Below are 17258 nucleotides of genomic sequence, written 5' to 3'. Positions count from 1 at the left end.
ACCAAAATAAATTTTCTTTAGGACGTTAGAGGCACTTTGGCATGGTTTTCTAGAATCTTGTGTTGCTCCTGGGAAGTCTTTTATTCTGATTCTTGATGTTTTTTCTTCCAAAAAATGTTAGAAACATTCTCTTTATGCAGATATTCTGAAATTTCATAATGATGTCTCTTGATGTGGTTTTCTTTTCTTTTTCTTTCTGCATTAACATTACTGGGCAGTAAGCAGGCCCTTTCATTATGACGACTTCAAGAAAATTTTCCTCTGACATTTCTTTGATAATTTCTTCCCACTCGATTTTCCCTTCCCTTTTCTGGAACACATGCCTGTTGGACCTCATGGATTGAGCCTCTGGGCTCCTAATATATCTTTTACTACTTTTGCCAACATTATTTTCCAGCCCAGTTGTGTTTTTAGTTTCCAAGAGCTCTAATTCTCTAAATATTTTTATTTTCTTGCATTTTGTTAGTGGTTTTTGGATATAGAATATGCCCTAGTTTTTGAGAATGTGTGGTATTTTTAAGTTTATCTTGACATTTTCTTTTGCTCCAGAATTGTCTCTATTTCTTCAAAGTTTCCTTCTGGGTGCCTGTTTCTCACATTAGGAGATTTTTTCACATGTTTGGAGACTTTGTGCATTACAGGCAGTGAAAGCAAGTTCTCAGTCTCTTTCCAGAAGCTCACACAATACTCAGCATATGCATTCTGGCAAGAAATTGAACACTGGCCACATCTAGCTGTAAGCAAGACTACAAAATGTATTCTGTTAGCTGGAGGTATTACGACCTCAAAGGAAATTGGGGTCTTATCGCAGCAAAGGAGGGGGGAGAAGGTGTTAACACAGATCAGTGTCGGTGTAAGTCTTCTTTCGTGGGCTGTTAAATTTCTCCAGAGAAGACTTCTCCAATTTCCCATCATTTAAAGCTCCCATCAACAAAGATGTAAGAGATGCCTCTTACACACTTTCTGCTTTCCTCCCAAGTGTTAGCCTAGAGCCACCCTATGCAGGAGGGAACGGAGGGATGAATGCTCCAGCCTCCCACTCCTTCAAGATTTCAACAGTGAAAGGTGTTGGGTAGGCTTCTCAGGAGGTCCAGTTGGCATCAGCCCCAGTTGCTCGTCATAGAAACCTTGATAGCGCCCTTGTATTGGCTTTTCTGCTCTAACTCGCTCTGCCTGCCTCCGCACTCTTGCTTCCTGGGAACATGTTCCCAGTAAAATAACTGCACCAAGGGCTGGACTTAGGCTTTGCTTTCGAACACATTTAACCCAAGGTAAAAAGTAATCTCATTATTTAAGTTCTAAGCTTAGATTCTTGGAGCTCTTGAAGTCACATAAAACCTCAGTGTAATAGCCAGAAAATACCACATATTGTCAAGAAGAGAACTTTAGAGAAAGGAGTAATTTTTGAATCGTTTCAATTCACATTGCTGTTCACTTCCTAGGACTCTGAGAAATATGGTTAAAGAAATAATATGAACTCCATTCTCATCTCAACAACGTGTATATAGATGAGAACCTAGCATAACTAGCAGGTGTTCTGAATCGTCATGCCTGTAAAAATGGACATTAGTCTTAGAAAATATGATAGTCTGAAATTGACTCTAACATCAAAAACGAAATAGTCTGTTTTTCCAGGTTATTTTGCACTTGTCTTTCTGAATGAATGAATGAATGATAGTGTATCCTAGCTTGTCTTCTTATCTCATAAAATAAGTTGAGAAAAAAATGTGCTGACATATTTGAGGGAATCTATAAAGGAAATTGAATATTTACAAAAGATTTTATAAATGGAAACAGTATCTAAAAATTGTCAATGTTATAATTCTGACAAGAAAACTAATGGCTGCAAATATACTAAAATTTGCCATTCTTTTTTATTCTTTATATGAATTATGTGTTAGCGTCTTAAGAAATTATAGGTCACAAGTCAGTCATTTATTTATTTTGAACTCACTTAATTTTTGAGGCAGAATAAGGTACCAAATTACTAAACTAATTATGAGACTTAAAAATGAACAGAAAAAGAAAATAGAATGTAATAAATATATTTTACAATTCGGTTATTTAATGTGTAATAAGCTGTATTATATTCTAACAATTGCAAATATGACATTATAATGATTTTGATGTCTGAATTAGCCATTAGGGTCCCAGAATCCTAAAGTTCTTGACAGAAAAGAACCATTATCAAGTGTATGCATCTCAGCTTAGTTTAATTTAATGAGATTCATTGAATTTTGTGCCCAGCGCTGTTCTGTTTGTACAGTAAATCCCACTTATGGGTAGAGTGTGCCCTCCTGAGTGTCCTTGGGGAAAAAAGAAATAAGGAACAACATTTCCAGTCACTAGCCCATTTGCTTGGACTCTACAAGGACAGAGCTGGGAGGAGACAGAAGAGAAAGCGGTACCTCCCCGTTTTGCTCCTTTTGGGGAAGCCGACAGTAGTCCTTACTGAGGGTTCGACTTTGTTGTTTTGTGTTGACTCACTTTCTTAAAGCGGAGTTACTGTATCAGCCGGTGGATATCCCAGGGCTGCCGTAAGTCAGCACCGCAAACTCCAACCCGGTTTATTCTATCCCAGTTCTGGAAGCTGCAAGTCTAAAACCAAGGAGTCGGGAGCACAAAGTTCTTTTCTCTGAAGGCTCTGGGAAGGATCCTTCCTCGCCTCTTCCTGGCTGCTGGTGGCTGCTGGCTGTTCTTGGCTTATGGATGCATCATTCCCATGTGTGTCTTTATGTTCTCTTGTCCTTGTCCGCCATGTGTCTGGGTTGCTCCTCTTCTCACAAGGACACCTGTCCGTACGTCCACCGTGCTCCAGCATAGCCTCATTTTAACTAAGCGCATCTTTAAAGACCCTAGTTCCAAATAGGGTATGTTCATAGCTACCTAGGATTGGACTTCAACCTATCTTTCCTGGGGGGACACAATTCAAGCCACAACATGAATCAACATTTTTTTTTTCAAAAGTGGAAAACAGCACTACATTTTCAGTAAAGGCAAGAGGTACTGTTCATGCTGTTCCTAGTCTCTACATTTCATCAAAGCCCAGTGCTGAATTATATGTAGCAGATAAAGGAGATTTAGGCGTATATGAGCATTTTAGAAGTCAGGTAAGCAAGTAGCGAAATAATGAATATTGAGGTGACAAAGAAGGCTTCACCTCCTCTCTTGAGATGGAATCTGTAGGAACTCAATCAGCCCTGGAGACAACAGGACACTCCAAATGTATTTTCACTGAAGGCAGGTCCAGTGAGTACAGTGATAGTAAACAGCATTACTTATTGTTGAGAAAAGTATAAATAGGACACAGGAAAATGGTTATGCAATGTAGACTTTCCTTCCATGTGTAGAAAGTGGATGCAAACATGTGTGACTTTGCTTCAGCTTTATCAGCAGTTGAGCCATTTATTGATTTTATCAATCTTAGTAACCCTTTGAGCACCAAGATTAAATGCATAATATCTTGGTCCACTGAAGAAAAAGAAGACATCTGTAAAAAAAAAAAAAAAGATTAAGTATTGGATTAGCTTGTAGATCTCAGATGTTTTCAACTGAAAACATCCCATGCCTGTTCCAATTTAACATTTAAATGCAAATGTGCTATTTTAAAAATTTAAACGAATTTATTATTAGGTTTTTTTTTCTACTTACAATTCTGCTGGAAAACTGCATCAACTCTGCTTTCTATTCCTGGAAACATACTTGGTATACTTTTAGGATAACCTGGTTCCATGGATTGTCTTTCATTATCATATCTGATGAAAAAAAAATGTCCCACGTTTTAAAACCAGTATAGTATATAATGACACAGTTTTCTTTAAATTGCATATACCTTACAAACTGTCTTCACACATATTTTCTCATTCGGTCTTTATAATGTCTTATTTCCTGGGCCTAAGAGTGGTGGACTTCTCTACCTAAAGGTATATCCCTGTTTATAAAACGTGCGGGTAACAGTAACATTGAAACAAGCTTCTGATCACTAGCACAGTGTTATTTTCCAAAGGCAGGGTTTCTATTTTCTGAGGATTTCCTTAAAGGGTGCATAGTCAGTCTCTATCTCTCTTCCCCTCCCCCACGAATAGGGAGGTAATAAGACCAATGGGGCACCATATTTCGTAGGCTATGCGAAGAGCATTTTCTTGAGTGTGTTAGAATTCAATTCCTGACTGAGAATTAGCCTCTTTCTTTGCATCCCATCCCGGTAACTCATTAAGGTTTGCTCTGCTTCCTGACGTAGAAGCCTCAATACCATTGTGAGGACTTTGTAATTTTATAAAAATGACACCTTCAAAAGCCATGGGAACATCGATCATTTTGTGAAAAAGAATGCCTATCAGAGATCACCAACCTTCAGAAGCCTGGTTGTTAGTGTTCTGTAAATACGCAGATTTCAATCTCTAACTGAAACAATAGTTTGCCTTACCTCCAGACTTCGTCATTCACAAAAAAGTAGGTTTTTCTCCCGTAGTGAACAGCTGCATCGATCGCTCGGACGCTGCTTGGGAAGCCATAGTCTGAGATGCTCCTGGGATAACCTTGCTCAATGTCATAGCCACTCAGAGCCCAGTACTGGCAGCCTGCCAACGAGTCAGGTTACACATTAGATAAAGTTCTTCTGTTCCTATAACATCATGTGTTATCACTTCTTAGTGTTCGTGTAAATTCATCCCAGAAACAATGGAAAAGAGTCTTTAAAAGACCAATGTGGTCAAGTTCACTGGTGGTTCCCCAGCACCTGCTAAGAATTCCAGCTTCTCAGCCGGACAAGCAGGGCCTCAGAGTTGGGGGACTTTCTCAGGTCACGCGTCTTCTATGCAGAGACACTCCTACAGCCACGGGGACTTGGAGACTCTTAGACCTGGGACGAGGAGGGAAGAACACTACAGGTGTTCTCATTCTATGGGGGGGAAACAAGGCTGAGGAGGGAAGAGCTCTCAAGCTCACGTAGCAGTTACGTGGGACCTGACCCAACCCAGGTGTCTTGACCAAGTCCGGCCAGGGTAACATGCTCTCATGGGCTCACCTCCTCTCACCCTGGAAGGGACCACAAAGAAGTCTTCCCCTCACTTCAGGGACAACTAAAACAGGATGAAAACCATAGGCAGTTACCTTTAAACAGGAAAACGAGGTCCTTGTCCTCATCCTCATAGGCCGCCTGTATACCGTTGGGCAGGGATGGCCAGAATAGAGAGATGAAATTGAGTTCGACTCTTCTCATCTGAGGGTGTTTCCTCCAGAAGTACCTGGGAGAGCACAGGGGCATGAGCAGGAAGCCTCCCTGGGTCCCGCACGAGCGCCCACCCCGATGAGACTGCAGGGAGGGTGGGACGATGTCATGGAGGGAGTTCCTAGCACCGTAGCCAACATGCAGCAATGCTGTTCACCTGCTGGGTACTTCACAGGTCTTAGGGGAGGTCCTAGCAGGGAACTTCTGTGATTACATTTGCCCCGTCCCCTCCGCACGCCCTGACAAGGCTGTTTCTACAAAACGCTGAGAATATTCAGAGCATCCCAGCAAAAGCAATACGGGTGAATCAGCCCCCGATCACACAATCACAAAGCAGCCAATGGAAGATGGAAAAACCCAACCAGTGAGACGACCTGCCCCCCAGCTTGTCACGTGATGGTCCCCATTTCTGGACTGAACGTGGGTGGGAGTGGATGAGGTTTCAGTGTCTGGTAAACCCACGTGGGGCGTTCCCGAGCCGCCGGAGTGGAGCCAGGACTGCTACGCTGTCACCCACATCTGAATGCTTCTGCATGTTTGCGGTTTTTGTTTTTTTTAATTTTCCTGGATGTTTCGAGTTACCCAGGAGATACGATTCACTGCAATGAAGCGCACAAGCATAGATTTCGAAGGAAACGCTGAGCGATGTGTAACATGGGACTTGCTTAGAATCCAGCTTTAAGTCATGCCCATAAATAAAGTCAAAGGAAGAAGGAGTTCAATCTTATACTTGTCTTTAAAGAATATTATTTCTCCACGGAGGGTGGTGATGGCGTCAAACGTCAGGTTGGGGTCACAGGCTGTGGGGGTAGTTGGTCCGGTTGGTTGGATGGGGTTGCTTGAAGGACCTTAGGGGAAAAAAAAGCTTTTTATAAGCTTCAGTCTAGTGTGACTGCTGGAGTACGTCAGACGCTCCTTGGGAAGGCGAAGGGTTTTCACAAGAAGGGAAAGCCTACCAGACTCTGGCCCTCTTAGAGTTATTATTATTGTTTTAAATCAGAATGGTGATTTTCAGAGATCATTCCAGTTGAAGTTGTAAAGTAAAACAATTTGAATTCTGTGCCTCCCCCCTCCCCACCCTCTAGTTTTAAACCCTAATCCCATCCTTCTCCCTCTTCCCGAAGAACATCCTAGACAAGGGCAGAGCTCAGCATGTGTGCCGTTCTTCCAGTGACCTTACCGTAGATGGTCTGAATGCCATTGATGTCATCCTGAGGGAGGGTGTAGGTGCTGGGGTCACGGAAAGCGTAGTTGGGATACATCAAGGCACCCGGGTCAGTGGAGTGAGCGAGCCCCAAGGAGTGGCCAAATTCATGGGCGGCAACAAGAAACAAATTGTAATCTGAAATGCAAGCATGTGCGGTAAGTGGCTCCAAATGGCTCCAAGGGTGGAGACAGCAAGATCTCAAGGAATGCAACTCCCAAGCCAACAGAGCCTGGAGAAATGGCACTTGCCATGCCTGTCTTTCTCCTTTCCCCTTCAGGCGTCTGAAGAGGTGGAAGCTGGAAGCAATGAAGGTAGCAGTTGTAGGTTAGGAGAGGGAAGCTTCTCATCCCATCTCAGAAGCAAGAAATACGGCCTTTATTCTGACTCTGGGATTGCGTGGATGTGGGCCTGAGGCTGAGAGAAGGGATGGCAGGCCCTGTAGTCTCGTGAGGCTCTCTCTCCAGCCTCCCAGGCCCTCAGCCCCTTTAGGAGAGTCTCAGTGCACAGGTGGCTAGAGAAGAAGCCTGCCCGGCCGCCAACAGCCTCGGATGCAGATGGACCTGCTTTGCCTCCCTGATCACCCGTCAGCCAGCACCAGCTCCTGCCTGATTCCGAGTTCTCCAGGCAGCTTCAAGGATTCTCCACGTTCGCCTTGTTTGAAAGAGACAAACCCTGCTCCTTCCCCCATCTTTAACTTCCAGGAGCCCAGTGCCTTCCCCAGCTGGGAACCCGACTTCCAAGGCTCACGCTTCATCAGATAGAGCCCAAGCTCCGTGGCCAAGTGTGAGAGCCCCTCACTTGCCCAGCAGACATGTGAGGGTGTGACGTGTGATGTGAACCCTTCACTCCGGCCGTCCCGCAGACACACCGTGCACTGTCTGCCGTGCTCACCTCTTAAAGAGTACTTTCTATATGTGGGGAAGCGTGATATGACTCAGTCCTCACAACATTTGTGTGAAGGGCTGTTAGAAATATTTTTACAGCAAAGGAACTGAAGCCCACAAAGTTTGGATATTTCATTAGAGGTCTTGCAACTAGTAATTAGTCAAGCTGGGGCCAAATCCAAGTTGATGGCAAGACCTGGGCTCTGAGGACAGCGTTCAACTTCCTGTTGATAACCAGCCTAGTGAAATTCTACCCATGCTCCAAGACTTTTCTCTTGACCATCTCATCCTTGCATTTTTGCATTCCTGAATGTATCTCAGAAAACCTCTCTGAGCGCCTGGATCACATTGTGAGGGGCTCTGGGGAATCGGTAATGACGCACAGTCTAGAAGGGGAGATGCACGCCAATGACATGAATGGCACAGGACAACGAGGAGAGCAGCTGAGAAAGAGAAACAAAGGCTGTTGGGATTCTGAGGAGGAAGTCCTCACTTCCAGCTGAAAAACAAGACAGAGGCAGCATGGTGCGGAGCAGAGACAGATTTTGGAAGGGGCGACTGGGGTGCATTGTGAGCCAACGTAGGGAGGTTGGGAAGCATGTGGTGTGATGTAGGAACAGTGAACGTGTGATGTGGCTGCTGCACGTAAAACAGGAGGACAGGATGAAAGATGAGTTTGTGAACACCCAAGAGCTTTTGATCCAAGGAAAGGTACCTGTCGTGGTCCAGAAACGTCACACAGGAAGTTTACGCAGGAGGGTAACGTAATCCACGAGGGGCTTTCCCAATGTAAATTCTGCTGCTGTGCTGGGAAAACTTAGAGCAGAGATTGGAGGTAAACAGACCAGGTGGGAATCTGGGTGGTTTAGTTCAGTAAGAGGTGACGACCACGTGCACCAGTGGGGAGGGCGAGAGGAATTCAGAGTAGGGGAGAGCGTTATTTATCTTCGGGTACACACAGCTCCTAGCATAGGGACTTGGGTGGAATAAACACTCACAACATACATGCTGAGAAAATGGTGGGAGGGGCAGGTTCCGAGCAAAGATAAAATGCTCCTTTCCTATATTCTACCAGGTTTTGTGGCATGTGGTTGCCCCATGGCCTTGTGAAGTACCACGTGGTCTGGATATTCTTGTCCTTATCCTCACCTCTTCCCTTCAGGTGGTCTGACTCATTATCAGTCTTCTCCTGAAAGGGGTGGTTTGTCCTGTAGGAACAACCACTGGAAAAGAGATCCGTGAAGACAAAATAACTCAACAAAAAAGTTGGTGGCTGTTTTCTAAGTGGGATTGCTTTCTAAATGAACCTGATTGTTTCTGGATTTCCAAAAACAAGGACCTGCTCCAAACATCATTAAATTTCAGAATATTACAAAGAAACACATACCCTAAAGCCCTGGTCAGCAAACTTCTGTGAAGGCTTAGATAGTAAGTATTTGAGGCTTTGTGACCCGTGTGCTTTCTGTAGTGAGTACTCAGCTCCGCTGTTGCACTGTGAGAACAGCCAGAGATGATACATAAACAAGTAAGGGTGTCTCTGTTTCAATAAAACTTTATTTGTACAAATAGGATCAGGCAGGATTTAGCCACAGTCTGTAGCTTTTTGATTTCTGTCCTAGGGAAACAAGGTCAGCAATTGGCCTTAGGGCTTTTTTAAAACCTAAATTTACTCAGCATTATGGGGTAGCAAAAATTTAAAACGATCAGCTTGGGTGTGTTTGAAATGTTACAGTAACGTGTGTGTGTGTGTGTGTGTGTGTGTGTGTGTGTGTGTGTGCAGGAGAGGCTTCCGATGTGAGAAACCCTATTCAGAAGCTGCAGGGTGACACGACCTTGGTCAACTTACTGTCGGAATTTTTGGTCCATGTTTCTTCTGCATCGAAGTGAACGTCTCCTCCGATACCCTGGCCCGGCTGAAAGGCATGAGCGAGGATTCCATTGGGTCCATCGAATGGAGAATTGTCGCCATGATCTGAAACAAGACAGTTTGTATCACGTCCCCGCCAAGTCTCAGCTTCGCCAGGGAAGGCCAACCCGAGCACGACGGCTGCGAGCCTACCTCCCCAGACAAAAGCGATCTTGATGTCTGGTTCTCCCTGCGAGATCTTGGTGAAGGTCAGGGGTGATGCATCACTCCACACTTGAAAGGCTTTCTTGATAGCTGTTTCCACGTCGGCCTCTGACAACTGTTTCGTGTACTTAATAATCCTTCAAAATGAGAAGATGGGAGGACTCATTACGGTTTAGAGGGCAGGCCGTCAGCACACCATGCTTCTGCACCTGGGAGTGAGTGGTAGATGTGACTAGCTAGCTGTCTAAGGAGCGGGGGCAGGAGTCGAGGGTGGACAGGGTTAGGGACCTCTGGACAGGGCATTCCTTATCTCTAAGCTCAGTTTCTTTACTCATAAGAGGAGGAGCATAAAACAGTAGCCCTAGCCCTCTCATAGGGTGGCTGTGGGGATTACGTCCACGTTAAGCATTCAGCTCAGTGCTTGGCGAATCGCAGTACTGAACAGATACTGGGACATCGCTGCCATCATCAGGAAGGTGGGGCTAGTCTGTCCAGGTGGGGTCCTACATGGAGTTCACAGAGAGACACCAATGTTGCCCTCGTCCTCTTGAGACTGCTGGAGGAGGAGGACAAAACGTCAGGCTGTGGGGTGAGGAGAGCCTGTGGGGTCTTTCTCCCTCACGCTAGACTCTGGCCTGTGCGGGGCAGGGACTCCTGTCTCCCATGGATCCCACGTCCTGGAACAGTGCCGGGCACATCACAAATGCTGACAAACACCCTGTCGGGTTCTGGACCTTGAACCTCACCTGTAAGTCAGGTTGGTTTCTTTCCACTTGGGGTTCCCCGGGGTTAACATAAAGTCCCCACTGTCGGGCACACCGCAGCGAGGCTTCCGCATCACCTCCAGCGTCTCCTGACTGGGCTTCCCCGTCTCGTCCAACCCGAAGAATCGCTGCATCTCTTTCAGCTTCTCAACGATCACACTAGGGCTGTTCTGCCTCTCAGACCGGAGTCCTTCCCTCGGTAACTGGTAGAACTTCTCTAGGTAATCCTGGACAGAGACAGACGTGTGAGGGGACCTGCCGCGTCATCACCTTCCGCTCCCTGGGCATTCTGTGTGCTTTCTGTGTCACTGCAACTTCCAACACGCTAGTAACCGGGTAGTCGGGGGGCAACCACGCAGATTTGGGGTCGGCTTTGAGAGAACGGGACAGTGGGTCAGAACAGCCCCTCCGTTCGGCACCCCAGTTAGCGCTCACACGTAACAACAGAGGCTTATTAAGGGAGGAGGTCCAAGCCCCATGCGACACACTGGTATGCAGTCAGGAGACTGGCTCCTTTTTATAAAAACTGAAGAGCGCTGGTGTGTACCGATTCCTTGAGGTGCTAACTGCATCGATGCACACGCTCTTTTCATTATCTTTCTGCCACTATGGAGAAGGGTCAATCATCCTCACTAAGACGCGGACGTGCACAGATGGAGGGAAATGGCCAAGATGACAGTTCAGGTCCCAACCGTCCCTGCTGCTTCTCAGATGAGAATTGACAATTCCACAAGAACTCCAAATTGGTGTTAGGGCAACAGCACCCTGGTCGGCGTTAGCCTTTCCCCGCCACACCACCTCTGGGAGGGGCCAAGGTGCTTAGGGAGCAGAGGTTCGGGGCTGCTACACCACTTCTGAGGCTTCTCTCGCCCCATGCAGCCGGGGAACACCTGTCACTTGGCAGGTGACACAGCACGCGGCACTTTTGTGCTCTTACAGGCCGTGGGATTGAGAGAGGCTTGGGCTCAAATCTGAGCTGCGCCACGGTTTAACTGAGGTTTCGGACACGTCATGTAACGGACTCAAGATTTGCTTTAGTCTCTAAAGTGGGAATAAAAATACCCTCACGGGGTTGCCATGCGGATGAACGAGGTGCTCAGCGGGGCGTCCTGTTCACAGTCAACACTCGCTGAGCTCTGGCTGTCAGCCCGGGGGTTACTGTTCCCACCGTAAGAGCTATTTAAGAAAAAAGGAAATGGAAAAAAAAAAAAAAGAGAGAATGATACTTTTCTAAAACTGCAATGCTAAGGAAATCGTGTGTGACAAATTCGTGACAGCATTCCCTGGTGTTTCTTCAAAATTTGGCCTGACTTTTGTACAAAAATGGAAAATAGCTGTAGGTTTTGCTTTATAAACGTTTATAAACATGTTTACTTATAAGCAGAATCTGGTGTAGGAAATCTCATTGCACGAGGAATTGACTTCTAGTTCCTTCTCATTTCCCATCCTCGTGCTCCCTGGTCCAGCTGAGATTTCTGGCTACGAGCACAAGTCCCTGCAGAAAACCCCAGACGAGGAGTAACTGGGTTGCATATAATGCCTGGGGAACATCTTAGGTGAGTGAGAGAGGAAATCATTTAGTTTTGTAATTAAAACCATCCCTTCTCCACGGGGTCCCCAGCTGGAGGCTGCTCTGCAGCAGCGTTTTCCCAGAGTTTGAGGAGCCCTGCCGGGAACCCTCTAGATCCCTGGCGCGAGATGTTTGAGGTCAAACAGAAGGCACTTTCAGGCTGATTTAACTAAAAAGAAGAAACAAGCCACACAGTTTCCTAAGAACCAGCCCGTCAGCCCCGACCTACCAGAGAGTCCATTTACCTGGACAAGTTGTGCGTTCTTCTCTTCCGGGGATCCTCCAGGGACTGGAAAGGCCTGGGACAGCGGCACGGAGAGGAGCAGCAGGGCCGGGAGTGTCCGCAGACTGAACTGGGCCTTTTCTGCAAACGCTGCCATCCCGACCTTCCTTCAGGTAGGACCCCCGCCTCAAGAGTGCCTCCAGGTCACCGGTTCACAGATCGGCCTCTGCCCTCTCTTCTGGTCCCTTATAAAAGCCGTGGCTTCAACAATTGCCACATGGGGAATGTGAAGCAACACAGGTTAATTACACTCTGACGCTGTTGCAACATTATAATGTGATTCAGTATATTCCAGAACGGGGTGTGTGTGTGGGGGGTCTTTTCAACAGAAAAAAAAAAGTGCAATTTGCAAATCTTTGCTCTTGGGGTGTTTGGTTAGAGATTTACTTTTGCAAAGTTGTGTGGTCGAGGAGAAGCATGGGGGATTACTCCTGAAGGTAACGTCAGCCGCCGTCGGTGGGTATTTTCCAGGTAGGAGAGGTGCCGGGGCTGTTTACGCAGGTGTGTTGTCACATGGGCGGTCGTCACCTGGGACCGAGGGGCCCCGAGCAAGCAGCTCTGTACGCAGCACCCTTGCTGTGGGGACAGTGTGCCTGGGGCTGCGGTCACCAAGCAGGTCTGTGGGGGGTCCTGGAGCAGCTGCTGGGGGATGCAGTTCTGGCAACAGTGTATTAGAGAAAGGTCTGCAAGGTGGGTTTTCTGTGGGAAGGAGAAGACAGCAATGCTGACGGTGGTAACAACAACACTCCGTCGGTACTTACTCTGTCCCAGACACGCACGCTGCACCTGTATTATGTCAGGCCATCCTCGCACGGCCTGGGGATGCTAGCATTTTTGCATGTTGCAGGTGAAAGCAAATCCAGAGAAGTGAGAGCACAGTATGAGTCACGTGCTAAGTTGGGGTGCCTAGGACTCAATGCCAAGTGAGGTGTTCGCAGAGACAGAGCTGGCAGCGACCCCATCAGGCCCTACCACATGGGCGCCCAGCTGGCCCACGACGGAGCGGAAGATCGAGGCGGGGAACCACCGGGAGCCAGGTCTGGCTCACAGAGGAGGAATGAGAGGGGGTATATGTGCTCCAGGAAAAAGGTCTCAAGAGAGGGTTTCCAGACCAGGTGGCTGTGCCCATCAGGGGCCCAAGGGCATGTTTCAAAATCCTGTCACCTGGTCTCACTTATTCTGACTCCACGTGCATGAGATGATGTCACTGTGCGATCTTTGCATGTGCTCACCTACACGTACTGACGTATTCTGCAAGGGTGGTATTTTGTGTATCAGTGCCTGCCTCGACATGTGGGTACGGGACATGGGTTAATATGGAAATGATGCCTTTGTTTCAGATGCTACGGTAAGCAGCTCAAGTCCCTCCTGATATCTCTCACGCACTCTCAAAATCCAGAGTGTGTCTCCGGTGTGCTGTGTTAGTCCCTGGGGCTTCAGAGCAGCCCAAGGAGGGACGGTTATAATCCCCATCTTAGGGTAATGAAAGCTTCAGAGAGCCGATCGAGTGTGCCTTCCTGTCTGCCCTTCCTGGTGTCCCCTTTGCTCGCCCGGTGAGGAAAAACTCAAAACCAGGCCTTAACTGGCTCTTCCTGAGAATCTGTATTAAACACAGATAAGTGGGCTCCGCTCCAGCTCCTGAGTCAGAGCCTCTGGGGTGGCGCCCAGGCATGTGGACGTTGGAGAACATCAGTGAGGCCCTCTGCTGCCAACGGTCTAGAAGAGGAACAGTCACGTGCTTCTAGGCAGAGCAGCAAAGCCTTCGTGGAAGGACCGGCCCTCGAGGTGAATTCTGGACAATGGATTGAGTGTTGGCATTGAGACTGGGGTGAGCGAGGGTGGGGAGGGAGAAGCAAAGAGCAAAGGCAGAGAGGTGAGAAACTCTGGGCGGTACGTGGGGATGAACAAGGTACCAGGTGGGCATCACAGGACGACACGCGGCCAGGCTGGAGGGCTGGCCGGAGCACACGGCAGAGGGACAGCAGTGAGCACAGCCGGCACAGATGCGCAGTCCTTGTCGTTTCTGAGCCAAGTTCATACGTCTGACCTTGGCCACAGCGTCAGGGACAGACCCGGGTGTCAGGAGAGCATGTAAGGGGTGGGACAGAGTTTGGGTGAAAGCTGGTGAAATCTGGCTTGAGGGCGGCCACAGGTCCTCCCCCAGACGAGGAGACACATCCCTCCTTGCGCGGGGACGGGTGGGGAAGCAAGGAGGCTGAGGAGGGTGGGAGGCAGCCCGGACCATCCCGCTGCAGGCTGGAGACAGAGCAGCCGTCCCCTTGCACGCGTGTTCTGGGGAGTAACGCGGCGCCCGTCAACCATGCGGGCACAGCGGGGGCTGCTGTCTTGCGGGCGGCAGGTGGGAGCAGGTTCAGCAGGCAGACGAGGCCAGGTGAGCAGGTGTGGCGGCCCTGCCCAGGTGGGGAGGCTGCCCTGAGCCCTGGCCAGCCTCTCCCGTCCTTGCTCGTCAGCCTCCGTGTGTCCGCATCTTCCCCTCCCAGCTGGAGGGTGTTGCGGGTGAGACGGGATGGATGGTCCGTGACTGTCCACAGGCTGTCCTGACAGCGACGCACGAGAGCGGACCAGGGATGATGGTCATCTGCGTGCCAAGCTGCTCGGTGCTTCTGGAGACGGGAAGCTGCCCAGTGACTTTGCCGAAGTTCTCTTTCCTCCCCAGTCCGTCCCTCTGGCCTGTGGCTGCGATCCCTCATTGTGCGTGTTTCTTAAGCCTTGCGTTTTCTAAATCTGCTCCCCTCTCCGCTGTCGAGCCTCATGCCAGCAACACTGAGAGGATATTACCTCTTCCCTTAGGTGGACAGTTGGCGGTGGCGTCCGTCTCCCAGAGTCCCGATAAGCGCCCTGTGATGGGTCCAGGCACCCCTCTGTATTCGACGCTGGAACCCGTCCTTGTTATACGCCGCACACCTGCTCCTCACCACGCCTGGCCCGCCTGCACTGAGCAGTCCTCCAAATGATTCCTGCCGCACACCCGCACGGTCCCCGCTGCACCCTGTTCTCTCTCGCCTCGGCCAACGCTTCCCAACTTACTTTTCTTTTAACCTAAAATATCAGAAAAACAGCACATATGCCCTTATGACTGGCCAATCCGGGGCATGGCCCTCCTGTGGCTCCTGCCACAAGCTTAGCGGCTTTGCAACAGGACAGTGTTAGCTCACGGTTCTGCAGGCAGACGTCTGGTGTAGGTCTCACCGGGCTAAAACCGAGATGTCAGCAGCGTCTGTGCCCTTGCCCAGGCTCCAGGGGAGAAGCCACCTCCTTGGTGTTTCCAGCTTCCAAGCTGGCCGGCATGCCTGGGCTGCGGCCCCTTCCTTCCTCTAGCTGGAAAACCAGCGAGGTTGGTCTCCGCACGGCACTCCCTGCCCTGATTGCAGCCAGCAAGCGTTCTCCACGTTTAAGGGCTCGTGTGGTTGGATTGGGCGCACCTGGATAGTCTATTCTACTCTCCCGTTCTCAAGATCCTTCACCTTCATCACACCTGTGAAGTCTCCTTTGCCATGGAAGCGAACGTATTCACAGATGGCAGGGATTAGGGCGTAGGCATCTTGAGGGCCCCTATTCTGCCTACTACAGTCATTCTCGATGGGAAGGGAGGGGTGGTCCGAAAGTGTGCAGAGTGATTGCACCTGAGGACCTGGGTCCGTATGTCCTGGAATCCCAGCACGACCCGCACGTACTCGTGCCCTCATTCTGACTTTCGATACTAAGAATGTATCGTTTGAGTGTTTACTCAACACCCGTTGTAAGTCACGTTGTCCTAAGTGCCCTTGTGAAGTCACCTTCATGTAAGTCTCCTAAGTCTAAAGCAGAAACAGGATCAGAGAGGTTAAGTGAATGATTCAAGGTCACACAGCTAACAGGTGTGTCATGTAAGTGGGTTTGGGGACCCAGGTTTGGTTTTGTAACGCCAGTTCTGACGCTGCTTCTGTTAAAGCTCAGCAAAGTCATAGACTGGGGTTGACCTCTCACCTCCGGAGCTGCTGAGGTTACACTGAGGTCACCGTGGGCATCTTCTGACTCTTCTGCGGGATTCCCGGGTGTGACTGCCTAGTACATGGGATGGAGAGCCTGAGCTGGCCAGCCTGCAGGCCCTCCCAGGCGGCCACTTTCTCTTTTGCATGTGGGGCTGATGTCTGGAGACCTGGGCTTGACCTTTCACTCTCTGTGCCCTTTACTCAACCTTGGACAAGTTCCACGGCCTCTGTGCCTCAGGTTCACATCCCCGAGGAACCACTTACCGATGTGAGGTCCTGAACAACCCGCTGCACGTCCTGAACCCTCAGTTTCCCCAAGTGTCACCTGGCGGAAGCAATGGCACCCATATCCCGGGAACGCCGGGAAGCAGGCGTGGAAAGTGCCCAGCCCACAGCCCGCATGCGGTGCAGACCAGCAGCCCCGCCGATGGCTGTGAGACTCTCTCGCGGGACAGCCGTGGGCTCTAAGGAGGCGACAGATGAAAGTTCATCAACTGATGGGCTCTTCCAAGGACTTACTTTGAAAATCATTTATTTTAAAAGAGGCTAGCAATCCAGGACTACACACTTTTCTGTGAAAAAGAGCAATTTCAAGCACTCAGGGTATGAGAAGTGAATGGGACGCCCCTGGGGCCCACCTCCCTGCACGCCCTCCTGGAAAGGCGACTGCTGTCACGTTTTGATGCCTCTGTCCAGGTGTTCTCCCAGATGAAAGGTCGTTCCTGCTGCAGGAGAGGTGTCCCCAGTGTCAACTCAGACGCCCTAAGGCTGGACTGGCAGGTGGGGGCGCCAGGAGATTGGGACCTGCCCGGCACTGAGCTGGGGCTGGGCTCGGCCGTGTGAGGCCAGGAGGGGGCGCCCGGGGTCCATGTGGACAGCTGTGTGGCCGGCCAGCCTCCCGCACAGAAACCACGCTGGCCACCAGCTCATTTAGTGAGACCAGGCCAGGGATGGAACAAGGCCGCTTCAGGGGACAGCCGGGCACTACAGACCCAGCCAAAGCTCATGACAGTGCAGTTGGCTCTAGGCGAGAACACGGGGTGAGAGGTTTCCCCGAGGGGCCCCAGAGCCCCTCAGCACACAGGGTCGTCCTCCAGCCGCTGAAGAGCATCTTCTTAACGTCCGGTCTCGGGTCGAGGTCTTAGAAGGTCACCGACAGGCCGCATGTGGTTGAACGGGCTTCTTGCACGGCGTGTCCTACCGTGGCTGAGGCCGGTCTGGAGGCCACAGGGCTGCGCACTGGCACACGGAGCTTTC

General features: G+C 49.5%; 1 protein-coding gene across 1 annotated transcript; it reads right to left on the bottom strand.

The window, feature by feature from the left end:
- Positions 1 to 1927: 1927 nt before the first annotated feature.
- On the bottom strand, positions 1928 to 12208 carry MMP8 (matrix metallopeptidase 8). Its single transcript, XM_008690148.2, has 10 exons — positions 11972 to 12208; positions 10139 to 10383; positions 9381 to 9529; positions 9168 to 9293; positions 6411 to 6572; positions 5961 to 6078; positions 5113 to 5246; positions 4427 to 4580; positions 3652 to 3755; positions 1928 to 3490 (listed from the first exon to the last, which is right to left on the bottom strand). The coding sequence occupies exons 1-10, from the start codon at positions 12104 to 12106 to the stop codon at positions 3390 to 3392; spliced, it is 1428 nt and encodes a 475-aa protein (XP_008688370.1). The 5' UTR covers positions 12107 to 12208; the 3' UTR covers positions 1928 to 3389.
- Between the last annotated feature and the right edge of the window lie 5050 nt (positions 12209 to 17258).

Source organism: Ursus maritimus, unplaced genomic scaffold (assembly GCF_017311325.1).
Source record: "Ursus maritimus isolate PB19 unplaced genomic scaffold, ASM1731132v1 scaffold_16, whole genome shotgun sequence".
Classification (NCBI taxonomy): domain Eukaryota; kingdom Metazoa; phylum Chordata; class Mammalia; order Carnivora; family Ursidae; genus Ursus; species Ursus maritimus.
Note: the sequence above shows the minus strand (reverse complement) of the source record. Positions and strands in the feature narration are given on the sequence as shown.